Source organism: Mirounga angustirostris, unplaced genomic scaffold (assembly GCF_029215605.1).
Source record: "Mirounga angustirostris isolate CCGP_5_RB_7025 unplaced genomic scaffold, mMirAng1.0.hap1 SCAF_10, whole genome shotgun sequence".
Taxonomy (NCBI): Eukaryota; Metazoa; Chordata; class Mammalia; order Carnivora; family Phocidae; genus Mirounga; species Mirounga angustirostris.
The window spans coordinates 34,553,825-34,568,367 of record NW_026991718.1 but is presented as its reverse complement, the minus strand read 5'-3'; the positions used below and the strand labels follow the sequence as shown (position 1 = coordinate 34,568,367).

Sequence of the window (14,543 nt, the reverse complement as noted above, 5' to 3'; positions counted from 1 at the left end):
AAATAAAATCTTCTAAAAAATAAACTTTCCTCTTAAAAAAAAAAAAAAAAAAGACAATGCATAGCACAGGAATTTCAAAAGTAAATGTTTAACAATTCAGCATCAAGGCTAACCCTAAGGGTAGAAGTGTGGGTTCTGTGTTCAGCCAACATGTGCTCTATCCCTGCATTTTCAGTAGATGCCATGATTTACTGTGTCAACTGTCAAGGGCTCACAGTGCTGGTGAAGACAGCAGCAGGCCAGCAGTCTCTTGACCACACCAGTGTGAATGCATTAATTCTATCTGTACCAGTGACAAAGCTCAAAGAATTCAGAGAAATACTTTACTACTTCAACCCCCCTTTTTTTAAGATTTTATTTATTTATTTGAGAGAGAGGGCACTCAGAGAGAGAGAGCGCACAAGGAGGGGGAGGGGCAGGAGAAGCAGACTCCCCATTGAGTGGAGAGCCCAACTGAGGGCTCGATCCCAGGACACTGGGATCATGACCTGAGCCAAAGGCAGATATCCAACCAACTGAGCCACCCAGGCATCCCTCAACCCCCTCTTCTAAGAGGAATTCAGCTTTACACTACAATTTTTTTTAAGAGGGAGAGAGAGAGTGCGCACATGAGTGGGAGGGGCAGAGGGAGAGAGAATCCCAAGCAGGCTCCACACTCAGCTTAGAGCCCAAAGCAGGGCTCGAGCTCACGACCCTGAAGAGCAAGCATGGCCTGAGAGGAAATCAAGAGTCGGACACTTAACCAACTGAGCCACCCAGGCACCCCTAAGCTACAATATTCTAACTGATGTCTCTTTTCCAAAGCAAACACTCTAGCTTGGGAATCAGACAGATAAACCAACCCAGGCCTTACCCGGATCAGATCCTCCTTTTCAGTCTCGTGGAGCTGGTAGAGGAACTTGGAGAGTTCTGGATCAGCTTCCATCTTTCCCATGATCCTTTCCTTTTCTGCTTCACTCTGTGCACTGGCCAGTAAGGTACAGTATAGAACTGCCAACAGGAAAAGGACGAAAGGGAAGGTAAGAAGGAGAGGGTTGGGATAGAAAGCAAGTTAACCAAAACAGGCGCCGAAGCTGAGTCTCCATCACACACACACACATGCCATGCATACACTCCAGAAAGGACCACTATATACTCACTCATCATCCTGTGCTGTCGCAACACTTTAATAAAATCGAACGTGTTGAAACCAAGGAGCAGAACCAGCTGGTTCTCACATTCCCGATCATCACTGGCTGTCTGCAGAGAGAAGGTAACGCCATGATTAAGGACACAGCCATCTGCTTCCTCCACTGTCCCATGTGCTAAGATACATACAATGAAAACAAACATCTTGGCTGTACCTTCAAGATCTCCAACACTTCATCTGCCTTCTTCTGTGACACAATGGCATCATCATAGAAGCGACTGAGCTGCCTCTGTAGCCAAAATGCATCAATATCCCGAGGGTGCAAATCCTTCTTTTTGGAACTCATCAGTTCCCCCGAGGCTACAAGCTACAGAAATAACCAGGCAGTTAGCTCATGCCGTGTTTCCGTCTGGCCCAACTGCTTTCTCATCATCCTGCAACAAAGTTCTCCTTGCCACCCAGAGCCTACCAGCCTTTGAGGACTTCCCAGAATTTAAAAAAAAACCCTGTTATACTGAATTCAGGAGCACACCAAACTAACATTTCATCAACACATGCCCTTGGGAAGGAGAATGAGTGACTGAAATCTTAAGAAAATCAAGACATTAAAAGTTTATTATGGCTCCTATAAAAGGCCAGCTTGGTAAGTTAAATAACAGGACCTACATACAAGAAACAAATGCTACACCCAGAAATCCCCTAGCCTTGCAGCAACAGGCAAGAACAAACTGTACTTACATTAGCTGAAAGGGTGCAACGCACTACAGCCTCGTCCCCTTCCATGTCATCATCAGATGCCTCTTCTCGAACCTCCCCATACACATCTTCATCACCTTCCTACAGAAACAGCCCAACCCCAATTCATGATTTGGAGGAGATCCTAACATCACCACAGATCCTCTCCCTTGAGTCCCTTAAAATTAGCTCCATGACTGGAACAATGGCTCTGGGGGGAAACCAACAGCTTCCTGGAGCCACGGTCAGCCTTATTCCAGAGTAAATGTAATTGAATGATCTCATTACTCTAAGTCCACTTGGCAAGGATTCATTAGATGCTTCTACTCTCTCTTCTGCTTCTTCCCTTAGGCTGCCACAATGGCAACCAACTGGATCACAGTCTCTCTCGTATATGCACAATCAATAAATGAAAAAATAGAACTATCAGCTAACAGGAGGGAAGAACGATACAGAAACTATGCTTGGGAAAACACATGGTGATCCAGAGATGTAGAGACCACTTAGCTTGCTCTCCACTGTCTTTATTCACACTCTCTCACACTGTAAGCACTCAATACTTAGCATAGGATCATGCTACAAACAGGTAATTAGTAAGCATTTGACGAATGAATGCTACAAGCAAAGCACTCTTCTATGGTTTGTTGCCATTTTTTTTTTTAAGTAATCTGCACCCAACGTGGGTTTCAAACTTACAACCCTGAAATCAAGAGTCACATACTCTACCGACTGAACCAGCCAGGCATCCCTAGTTAATAGGATTTTATGATTTCAAATAGCAACAAACAGAGCACATGGCTGGCTCAGGGGGCAGAGTATGCAACTCTTGATCTCAGGGTTGTGAATTCGAGCCCCACGTTGGGTGTAGAGACTACGTAAAAAGAAACTCAAATAAAATCCCATCGGGGCACCTGGGTAGTGCAGTCGGCTAGCCATCCAACTCTTGGTTTCGGCTCTGGTCATGATCTTGAGGGTCCTGGGATCAAGCCCCATGTCGGGCTCTGCACTCAGCATGGAGTCTGCTTGACATTCTCTCTCCCTCTCCCTCTGCCCTCCCACTCGTGCTGTCTCTCCCTCTCTCTAAAAAATAAATAAATAAATCTTAAAAAAAAATCCTATTAACTACACCGCAGGAAGCAGCTTAGCAGTCATCTACTTTAGGCATCTTATTCAGCAGATGGAGGAACAAGCAAAATGGCCTGCCCGACATACAGGACCAAAATTCAGATCTCGTGGCTCCCAGCTGGGGGCTCTTTCCTTTGACTCTCTTGCGCTACCCCTACTTCCTGTCTTACTTAGTGTATGAGATTTCGAGGCCGGCACTTTACCTGTGCCAAACTCGCCCACTGAGAACTCTAAGGCAACTCTGAAAATTTTTTCAAGTGTCCCATTTGTTCCTATTTAGTTATATTCAAGAATTCGGACTAGGTGGTAAATCTCAGTGGCTGCTGCAATTTAGACAACCATGTACATGTTAACATGCCCATGCTCTTGGGCCAACATGCATGCTTTTGCAACTGGCAGCAGGACACAGTAGTGAGAAGTGGAAAATTCTCACCATAAGATTAAAATGGAATAAAACAGAGTGGTGTACACCCTCACTGACGGCAAACGCTGTATTTCTGTCCTTCTTTCTACTAATCTATTTGGTTTGTTTTAAATTATTATATGTTTACATTTGTAAGTGTAAATTTACTTTATAAATCCCTAAAGATAACCATAGCAAATTTTTAGCAAAATAACATTTATGCCCAAGGTTGACACCCATACAACACCATAAAATTTATCCGGCTTAAGCTAGGGAGCTTCTTTATACCAGAAGTGGTCCGCTCACCTTAACAATTTCAAAAAACAAGAAGAGACTGGGTCCGTTTACTTTATCACTCACCTCCTCATCAGACTCAAACTGAACATTCACACCGTATGTCTCATCAATGTTGTCATCTGCAACAATAAGGGATTGGAAAAAGACAACAGTGAGGGGCACCTGGGTGGCTCAGTCATTAAGTGTCTGCCTTCGGCTCAGGTCATGATCCCAGGGTTCCGGGATCGAGCCCCGCATCGGGCTCCCTGCTCTGCAGGAAGCCTGCTTCTCCCTCTCCCACTCCCCCTGCTTGTGTTCCCTCTCTCGCTATGTCTCTGTCAAATAAATAAATAAAATCTTAAAAAAAAAAAAAAAGAAAGAAAAAGACAACAGTGAATTAGGGAAATGAGGCACTATGGAGTTAATTCCTCCCCAACTACCTGCCTTGCCCATCCTCAGCATATATCTATGGTCTCAGGACCCACAAAGACACTTAACATAAGAGAGCCACCCGTGAGGCCATCTCCAACCCGCCAACCCTGGACACGGCCCTGCGCTGTGTGCTGAACCACCTGAGCACCCCCCAACCCACCCCCACACAGGCTCTGCCCAAGTTTTCCCCCAGGTTCTATATAAAAGGTCTTAAGACTAAGTAACAGTTGCTGTAATCTAGGAACTCTGATTCATGGATCACAACTCCTCAGACACCAAACAGGTTACGGGAACTCATGGACACATTCAGAGGTTTTAATGACTGAGGCTTGAAACTCAAGTTTAGAGGTCAAAAGCAACCACTTAATATGATATGGACATAAAGAGCTGTTACCCATATTCTGGATTTCCTTGTCTCCACCATAGTCTGTGATCTTTTTGCCCAAGTTCACTAGCACATGGTATCTGGTATCATCTGTCTGACCCAACAGCAGGTCAATCTCCTTTCTTCTTTCCTTGTCCCGAAGCTTTTCATTCTTTAGGACAGCTAGAACTTCATCAGCTGCCCCACAAAGGATATCACGTGGCTGGTGGCCAAAAGAAAAGAAAAATTTTTAGAACGAGACACAGAACATCACTTGCCAGCTTTATGTAAGAATGGGATGTGAAGGGGCGCCTGGGGGGCTCAGTCCTTAAGTGTCTGCCTTCGGCTCAGGTCATGATCCCAGGATACTGGGATCAAGCCCCGCATCAGGGTCCCTGCTCGGCCGGAAGCCTGCTTCTCCCTCTCCCACTCCCCCTGCTTGTGTTCCCTCTCACGCTGTCTCTCTCTCTGTCAATTAAATAAATAAAATCTAAAAAAAAAAGAATGGGATGTGAAGAGCCACACTTCTTTAAAACCTGAATACCATTTCTTTTTTTTTTTTTTTAATATTTTATTTATTTATTTATTTGACAGAAAGAGACACAGTGAGAGAGGGAACACAAGCAGGGGGAGTGGGAGAGGGAGAAGCAGGCTTCCCGCTGAGCAGGGAGCCCGATGCGGGGCTCGATCCCAGGACCCTGAGATCATGACCTGAGCCGAAGGCAGACGCTTAACCATCTGAGCCACCCAGGCGCCCCAAAAACCTGAATACCATTTCTGACCATTTTCATTACTGTTAATTTAAAAAATGCCACAACTGTAGGAAAACCGTGTTTTTAAGATTAGGTAGGTGGTCACAGGAAGTAGGACCCAGCTTCCACAACAGTCTGGCGCATTTCTCCAGGCAACAGAGACACTGCTCTGTGCTCCTCTAGCCTACCAAACTTTTGGTAATTCTTCATCCTCACTAGAGCCTCTGAGACTCATAAAGGCCCCTAATCTAATCACACATGTATAATGGTCAAAAGCTCGGATTCCGGATACAAAATACCCAGGCTCATAGGGTGGCCCTGCCAAATACTACCTGTGACGTGGGAAAATTACTTAACTATTCTTTGCACCACATATGTCACCAGTAAAATGGAAAAAGAGTACTAACAGCACTTAGTCACAGAGCTAATGTGAGGACAGAGAGAAGGCACGTAAAGCACTATTCCACATGAAGTGAGTGCTCAGTAAATACTAGCCACACTTCCACAAACTGCTATGGCCCACACAGGAAAATCCAGACAAGGTTCTGCTGGGACAATATCAAGTCCCAGTTGTGACTCTCTCCCTCTCCAAAAATGCAGCTTCACCCTCTGGCTTCCTCACCTGGTCCCCAAGGGCAGCCTGGATGAAGCTGAGCAGCACCTCATAGGTCTCCCGGGTCTCTTTAGTCTTGGGTTTATAGATGATGCCCACCATCTCATCGATTCCCTCGGACAGCAGGGTATAACCCTTCATCTTGTTAATGTCGTGTCGGTCCTCATCACGCTTTCTTCGCCTAATGAACACATGATGTTTAAGAGGCAGAACCTACACCCCAAAAGGCAAAACTAAATCAAGCCTACCCTCCTCTCCTCAGCTTCATGGACACACACAATATTTAAAAACATGAATCTGTACCTCAGCAAATGATTCCCACTTGGCCATCTTTATGGGAACACAGTAACAGGAAGGGAATCCTTTGTTATTCTCTCGCTAGACGCAATAAACGTTGCAATGAGACAGCCTCCTCATTCATTTGAAAAAGGACAACCCTTTTACTTGGCGTGACAACACTATATAATTGAATTTCGACTTGCCACCTCTCACACACATTTTCTTTTTCTAGCCAGAGAAATAGGCCCCAAAAGAATCTACTGCCATTGATTACCAACAAATTATAACAAACCTGGAAAGGAAGCCATACTCTGCAAAGTGGAGAATGAGTGATGTATTAACTCATTTCAGATATATCTAATCAAGAGGTGCCTGGCTGGCTCAGTCGATAGAGCATGCGACTCTTGATCCTCGCGTTGTGGGTTCAAGCCCCATGTTGCAGAAATTACTTAAAAATAAAATCTTTAAAAAAAAAAACAAATATAACTAACCAAAACTGGGCCTACCAATTTTTGAGACTTCATCATGGGAGAGGAGAAAGAGACAGAGATATCAGGGATTTCAAAATATAAAGATGACGTAAAGTTCAATGATCTTTTTTTTTTTTTTTTTAAAGATTTTATTTATTTATTTGAGAGACAGAGAGCATGAGAGGGAGGAGGGTCAGAGGGAGAAGCAGACTCCCCGCCGAGCAGGGAGCCCGATGCGGGACTCGATCCCGGGACTCCAGGATCATGACCTGAGCCGAAGGCAGTCGCCTAACCAACTGAGCCACCCAGGCGCCCTCAATGATCTTTTAAGTTTTGAAATATATCCTCTAAAAAGAAAAACAACAACAACAACAACAACAAAACAAAAACCTGTCTTTCATACAATGGATGCTTGAATATTAGTCTATACCAACATAAGGAGGAAATGGGCAACAGCAGAGGAAAGAAGTAGGGGTGGGAAGTTTGTAATGGAAGAAAAAGTTAATGAGACAGGGAATAGCGAGGGTCTTGAAAATACTGTGGAGAAAATTAAGATCTCTCTATGGGCCAGAAACATATACATTAGAAAAAAATCTAAAAGTTGTTTTCTCAGGGCGCCTGGGTAGCTCAGTTGGTTAAAGGTCCGACTTTTGATTTTTGCTCAGGTCATGATCTCAGAGTTGTGGGATCAAGCCCTGAGTTGGCTCTCGCTCAGCACGGAGTCTGTCCCTCTCCCTCTGCTCCTACCCCCGCTTTGTCTCCCAAATAAATAAATAAATAAAATCCTTATAAAAGTTGATTTCTCACTTCAGTACACATATTGAGGCCAAAAAACCTTTTAAATCTCATGTTCTGTTTTTACCTTCACTAAGTTGTTTGTTTTGTTTTTTTTTTTAAAGATTTTATTTATTTATTTGACAGAGAGAGAGAGAGAAGGAACACAAGCAGGGGGAACAGCAGAGGGAGAGGGAGAAGCAGGCTTCCCGCAGAGCAAGGAGCCCGATGCAGGGCTCGATCCCGGGATCCCGGGATCATGACCTGAGCCGAAGGCAGACGCTTAACCGACTGGGCCACCCAGGCGCCCCATCACTAAGTTGTTTTAATGCCACTAATGTCTCATCTTGCACCAAACATTTCAGCAAAAACACTGCTCAAATACTCAAGGAAAGGTAGATTTTGGATCCCAAGAAAAATCATTTTCTCCTTGGTACTCACTTGGCTCTTCTTTCCTCCTGCATCTGTGGTTTGGTCCGTTGAGCCTTATCTCCCATCCGGGTGCCCTCCAACTTCCCAACCAGGGACAGCACCTCTCCCGTGGGTTCATCCCGGCGGGTCCGGTCAATGAGAGAGCGGTCAGCTTGGAGGACAAGATTCGAGTTCTGAAAAGATCACAATGTTACTCAAGCTCTGACACGAGTAGGGCCACTTCCCGTATCACAGAAATACGACTTGACAATATCATAGTAAGAAATGCAGCAACTAAGTGCACATTCGGAATAAGAGATTTTCCTTAAGATGAAAGAGCGCCACACAACTGCACATGAGGAAAGGGCGATCAAATCAGTTGAACGATCCTTGCTCCTAACACTGCCCGCAATAACCCACACCTGGGAAAAGTGTTGGCACGCTGGGGGTGACACAGAAGGGGGCAGGTATGGCGCCGAGGGGACAGGGAACAAACACTCCTAGCAGAACTCTTAGCCCATCCCGCCCGCCCTAGACCCTAGTGGGCTTATTCATGTCGTCGTGTACCCCCACCTTCGCCCGGATCTGACTTCGTCTCCGCTTTCGTGGTTCACCTGCAGGCCCTCAGACTAAAACTCCCTCCGCCTCCCGCTCCCCAGTGGATTCCCTAGCCTGGGTCCTTCCGCGAGCCCACACGCACCGCCTTGTACTCGTACTGCAGGCTACGGGCGGTCACATCCGCCATGGCAGCGTCTGCTCGGGGATCTCAGAGCGCCGCTCCCCTCACCACACACCACAAGCCGTTGCCGCTCGCTCCCGCCCGGCCGCAACAACGCAGGATTGACGCACAGGAGAGAGAAAGAGACGTGCCCCCTTCCGCTTCCGGGTCACACGCCGGAAGTGTGGGTGGGGCGTGTCCCGGTGAAAGTGCGGAGCGGACCCGCGGCCTTCTGGGCGGGGTGGGCGGGGCCGAGACCCCCGGGTCCGCGAATCCCTGGATCCCCCACTCGGGTTCCGGCCACCTGCTGCGACTGTAGGCCCACCGCGGATAGGCTTCCACCGTCGCATTGCTTCCAGGACCCCTCACATCGTAGCGAAACGTCCGCCTGCTTAGCCCCCTCTCCCAACCCAAGCGCTTTTCTACCCATTTCTTCCTGACTCTGGCCACCGTCCTGTGAGCTGTGCTGGCGAGGGGTGCTAACTAGCTCCTTTTCCAGTTGAGGAAACGGAAGCACCCAGCGAGCGATTTAAGAGTGTGTGTATGAGAATTACCGATAATCATCTTTTGGGTTTCAATTCTGTATTTAACAATTGAAAGAAAACTCTTGTCTCCTACCTGTTCACCTAAAACCCATGCGTGTCAACAAGACCCTGTTCTGGGCCGGCTGGGGCCTCCTATTTGCACCCAAATGCTTGTCTCATTCCTTCGCAGAGCCCAGGCAGCTGCCCTCTTGGCAGGACCAGCTCCCTGAAGGCAGTGACTTAATTTCTTCCTCAGCAGCAAAGGCCCCGGGTCCAGGAGGCACCGCTGCCTTCCCACCCCAATCAACCAACCAGTTCTCACCTATGGAATGGCAACTCAGAGCTGAGCGGTTACCTCACTTAGAGCCTGTTGGCTTTTGAAAGAGGAACGAAAGGGAAGATATGTATTAAGCCAAAGGAATTCATCCTCTGTAGCAGTCTCTGGGCCAAATTTGACCTGCAGGGGTATTTTGTTTGGCTGTCTATTGACTCCTTACTTAAAAATTGGGATAGTTCTTGGAAAATCTGGACTTTTAGCATCTATGGAGAAATCAGAACGCTGGCCACATGAGACCCTCATTCCTACATGGCCTTCTTGCCCAGTGCTAATCAGCAACTTGCTGTTCTTAGAGGATACACATGCTCCTCCCACTGCTCCTGTTTTCTCATACCTGGCCCCTGTAGGCATGGAGTTTGCAGCCCTGACCGTGTTTTTGTCTAACTGGGCCTTCCAAGAGACAGTCAAGTCCTTGCGGCAGCTCTGCTCCTCAGTGGCTTTGTGACTTTGAGGTAGCTAGCTAGCTACCTGGTCTCTCTGGGTAAGCATCATTTTGTCATCCTTAAAATTGAGGCAGTAAAACTCCCCCCCCATGTGTGTTGTGATTAAATGAGGTAGTGTGTTTAAAAGCACCAGTGAATTGTCTGACTCAAGGTGGGGGCTCACTGAAGGTTATTTGAATCTGAATCCTCAAGACTGACTTTTATTTTATGGCCATCCTGTGGTTCACCCACTTGACACAAAAGAACCTGAAAAATATTTCAGGGATTCTGCTCTGCGTTTCTAGAGGAGTAGTATTCATGTTCACAGTCAAGCCTGGGCTGTGGGCAAATCCGTGAAGCAGAGGAGGTATGGGGAATGACTACTCATGGGAACAAGTTTTCTCATCGGGGTGATGGAAATGTTTTAGAGTTAGATTATGGGGATAGGTGCACAACTCTGAATGCAGATTAAAAATCGCTGAATCATACATCTTATTCCTTTTAAGATTTTATTTATTTATTTTACAGAGAGAATGAGAGAGCACAAGCAGGGGGAGCAGCAGGAGAAGCAGGCTCCTCGCCAAGCAGGGAGACTGATGCGGGGCCTGATCCCAGGACCCTGGGACCACAACTTGAGTGAAAGGCAGACGCTCAACCATCTGAGCCACCCAGGCACCCCTTGTTTTTTTTTTGTTTTGTTTTGTTTTTACTATTAACAGGATTATCCCCAGGAAGCTGAAGGACCCGAAGCACCCTGACAAGCACAGACCCTTGGTGGGGGGCGTTCATTACCACGTTGGATTCAGCTTTAATTTTCATCCAGTCCATGTGTGCCCATTGGGCTGCCTCTCTCCAGAGATTGAGAATTCAATATTCCCTACTGTCAGGCCTGGACACAAGGTTACCTAGCCTCTTGGGCCCTGCATTCCTGTACCTTAAGATCTGTCACTTCATTTAGTAACCTCTCAAATATTATATGTGCACTGAACTTTGTGAGCACTTTTAGGGACTCAGAGAAAAACAAGACGCAGTTAGAACCTTTGAGAAGTTATAGTCTTGGAGAAATGAAACGTACCAGTAACTGCAATTTAAAAGCTAAGTGGGGGGTGTCTGGGTGGCTCAGTCGGTTAAGCGTCCAACTCTTGGTTTCGGCTCAGGTCATGATTGCAGGGTTGTGAGGTTGATCCCCACATCAGACTCCATGCTCAGCGGGGAGTCTACTCAAGATTATCTCTCTCCATCTCCCTCTGCACCCCCCACCACTCTCTCTCTCTCTCAAATAAATAAACCCTTAAAAAATTTTTTAAATAAAAAAAAAAAGCTGGTGCACCTGGGTGACTCAGTCGGTTACGTGTCTGCCTTCAATCATGATCCTGGGGTCCTGGGATCAAGCCCAGCATAGGGCTCTCTGCTCAGCGGAGAGCCTGCTTCTCCCTCTCCCTCTACCTGCAGCTCCCCCTGCTTTTGCTCTCTCGGTCTCTCTCTCTCTGTCTCTCTCTCTCTCTGTCTCTCTGTCAAATAAATAAATAAAATCTTTTAAAAAATAAAATAAATTTTTAAAAAACTGTAAGATACCAAAAAAGGAAAATTCCGTATGTTCCCATACCTCCTCACCTTCCCCCCTTAACTACAGCCCCCCAGCACTGCCTCTGTCAGAAAGTCTCTCTTTTGTGTCCCGCCCGCTGCTCCATTGCAGGGTATTCAGTAAACTTCTAGCTCCTTAAAAACAAACAAACAAAAAACCCAAAAAACAAAAACAAACAAAAAAAAACTGTGCAGTAAGCGCCACAAGGGGGCGCTGAGGGAGATCAGAGAAGTCACTTGATTCAGGGGCATGAACAAGAGTTCACAGTCGTAAAGGATGGCTAGGATTTCAGAAGAGGCAAGGAGTGGGGGAGATTTCAAGGGAATAGAGAAGAAGCAAAGTATGAACGTGGGAAGACAAAGACATGTCCTAGGAACTGTTAGGAACTCAATTCAGTTGAGGGAAGGGCAAATGTAAGGAATGGAACAATGTAATATAATTTGGATAGATAAAATTTAGAATCTCTTGAAAACATAATGCCATTGTAAAGAGTTTTTACTTTATTCTAGGAGACCATAGGAAGCCATACAGATTTCTGGTGTGGGGGGGGGCTGTTTGTTTTTTGCAGCTTTATAGCAGGTGTTTGATTAGAGGGAATAACATCTAGATTAAGCAAAAACTTACTATTTATCACATGGCAAGCATTTTCAAAGTACCACTTTGGCATACATGGTCTCATTTAATCCCCATAAAGCCCTATTAAATATATTTCCCCCATTTTAGCAATGAAGAAATCGAGGCCCAGAGAAGATAACTGACTTGCCTGACCTCACCTACCTCAAAGCCAGGCTGTCTCATTCCAGACCCTCTGTATAGGGGCTTCCTCACAGAGCTGGGCAGGAGGAAGGTGATTCCCATAGTGCTAGGTAAGGTGTAGGTGAGAGAGTGGGGTGTAGGGGGTACTAGAGGCAGAGAGTACAGCTGGGAGGCTATTGAAGGAGGCAGAGCAAGAGATGAGGTGTGCCTGATAGGGATGCCACAGGCAGGGGGAATGAAATGTTAGAAAGGTGAGCGAAATTCAAAGGGACTTGGTGATTGTCTCTAGTGTGTCCAGGAAGCCCTTAGGTCGCCGGAACTCTTGGGGTTGGATAAGAGGAGTGCTGGGCCACCAAAAGCCCCTGGTAACTTGCGTACCAGGTGGTGAAATGCCTCCTGATCTAGGATTGAACATTCACATTCTGGGGTTCGAGGGAGGCTGAATTGAATGACCCCAGTAAACACCATGTCCTCCATGGAGAAGGAATTCAGTAGATGGTAGTTTCCTCTCCATTAGCCTAGAACATCAGATCACCCAGTCATGCACACTTTTGAACTACTCCATTCCTTTACTTCTTCATTTAGCAAAATTGTATTGTCTCCGTGCCAGTCATCACACTAGGTTCCAGGGCTGCACCAGCAAACAAAACATTCTATGCAAATGAATGTTTAAGATTTAACCAGGTCGTGACAAAATTGATTTTCTAATTAATTCATCTGGTGTAGGTCTCTAACAGGCTTTGCTCCCTTTCAGGTCTTTGCCGTCGGGAGCAAAGCCCTTGTATTAACCAAGAGGCAGTTTGATGTAGTGGTTAAAAGCATGGACTCTTGTGTCAGGCTGCTGGGGGGCAAATCTCAGCTTCACTCCTTCCTAGCTGTGCATTCTTACGTCAGTTCTTAGTGCCTCAGGTGCACCCCCTGTTGAACTGAGATAGTTTTACCCACTCCTGAGGAGTGCTGGGCACCTAGAACTCCGCCAGGAAATAAGAGTAAGGGTAAAGGACTGTCCAACAGAGCTGTGTTTCTCAAGAGCGTTTATGAAATACTTTGTGTCTAGAGGCAGTCTGTGATTGAACACAGGAAAACTGTCTCATTCCTTGTCATACCCTTGCTTTCTTATTATAAATGGTCTTACCTGATGGCCCTTCCACCCAAAACTTCGTTCTGAATGGCTGCTGGCTCTTCTCCGAACTCCAGCCCTCACGTGGAAGATGACCGTTCGCCAGGACCAGGCGTCTCCAGTAGCATGGCTGTAGGCTGGCTGAATGTTGTGTACTGGGGCTACAGTGTGAGGCTAAGTATGTCACCTCACTGGGTGACTGATTTGCAGGGCCTCCTGAGAACTCATTTTGGGGTGCAAGTTGCCATAGGCTTGTTGAGAAATGAAATAACGCCCTAACTATATGAGGTAGACTCCTTGTAAGGCCAGTCACACATCAAGGTGTGGCTCATACTGGTTCTGTGATGGATCCGTTCCTAACGAGGCAGCTGGTGGCTTGAGGTTTCAAGGACTGGCTTCTGCCACAGATGGGGGACAGACGGTTGTACCAAGATGAGTCTCCTCCTTGTACTGGGCAGCTCCTCTGTTAGGCTTCCCCCTCCCTACTATCCCATTCCCTCCAGTTTCCATTGCAGAATAGAGCTTTTAAAAGAAAAAACAGGGGCACCTGGCTGCTTCGGTAGGAAGAACATGCAACTCTTGATCTCGGGGGTGTGAGTTTGAGCCCCATGTTGGGCATAGAGATTACTTAAATAAACTTTAAAATAAAGAAAGAAACAAAGAAAAAAAGAGAAAGAGCAAACAGGCCATATCTGCACTGCGTCTCACCACACCCCTGCCCACCTTCCTCTCTGGGCCCTGATTTTCTTTCCTCTTGACAGTTCCAACTCTCTGACCGTTAATCTCCCCAAGCTGCAGACTGCCAGCGGGGACGAAATCCAAATCCCAAGCCCCAGTGATTTTTTCCTGAGGCACTGTAGCCTTCTTAACTGTGTATCCAACCAACTTTTTAAAAAGCCAACGAGCATGGACCCAGCACTTGTCATGCACTTGTGACTGGGCCAGGTGAAAGGAGGGTCACCACATGTGAGCTCTTCTTAGGGGCAGATACCAGCAGCTGGGGCAGGCTGAGTGAAGGCTTAGAATGCTAATTCCTGCCAGAGACCAATGTGCCAAGGAAATAGGAAGAGAAAGCATACACCAGTGTGCCTATCACACCAGTACCTCAGGAGCCCCTTGGGGGTCCTCTGCAATTGGTCTTCTCCCCTCTCCCCACCAGAGATAACCACTTCCCTGACTTTTTTTTTTATTAGCCAGGCCCTTGCTTTTCTTCATAGTCTTACTACTTATGTATGGTCTCGAAACAACATATTGCTCAGTTTTGAAAAAATGAGTAGCAAGCACAATACCCTGCCATGCAAAGAGAGGGCAATATGGT

General features: G+C 46.5%; 1 protein-coding gene across 1 annotated transcript in view; it reads right to left on the bottom strand.

Annotated features, from left to right (window-relative positions):
• The window catches only part of SNRNP200 (small nuclear ribonucleoprotein U5 subunit 200), a 31,403-nt gene extending 22,779 nt beyond the window's left edge, over positions 1-8,624 (bottom strand). Inside the window, exons 1-9 of the mRNA XM_045884496.3 lie at positions 8,464-8,624; positions 7,794-7,957; positions 5,839-6,010; positions 4,495-4,687; positions 3,753-3,808; positions 1,868-1,966; positions 1,344-1,496; positions 1,140-1,239; positions 854-990 (exon numbers count right to left, since the gene is read on the bottom strand). Coding sequence (XP_045740452.1) covers positions 854-990; positions 1,140-1,239; positions 1,344-1,496; positions 1,868-1,966; positions 3,753-3,808; positions 4,495-4,687; positions 5,839-6,010; positions 7,794-7,957; positions 8,464-8,508 — 1,119 coding nt within the window. The 5' untranslated portion in view covers positions 8,509-8,624. The remainder of the gene's footprint in view (positions 1-853; positions 991-1,139; positions 1,240-1,343; positions 1,497-1,867; positions 1,967-3,752; positions 3,809-4,494; positions 4,688-5,838; positions 6,011-7,793; positions 7,958-8,463) is intronic.
• Between the last annotated feature and the right edge of the window lie 5,919 nt (positions 8,625-14,543).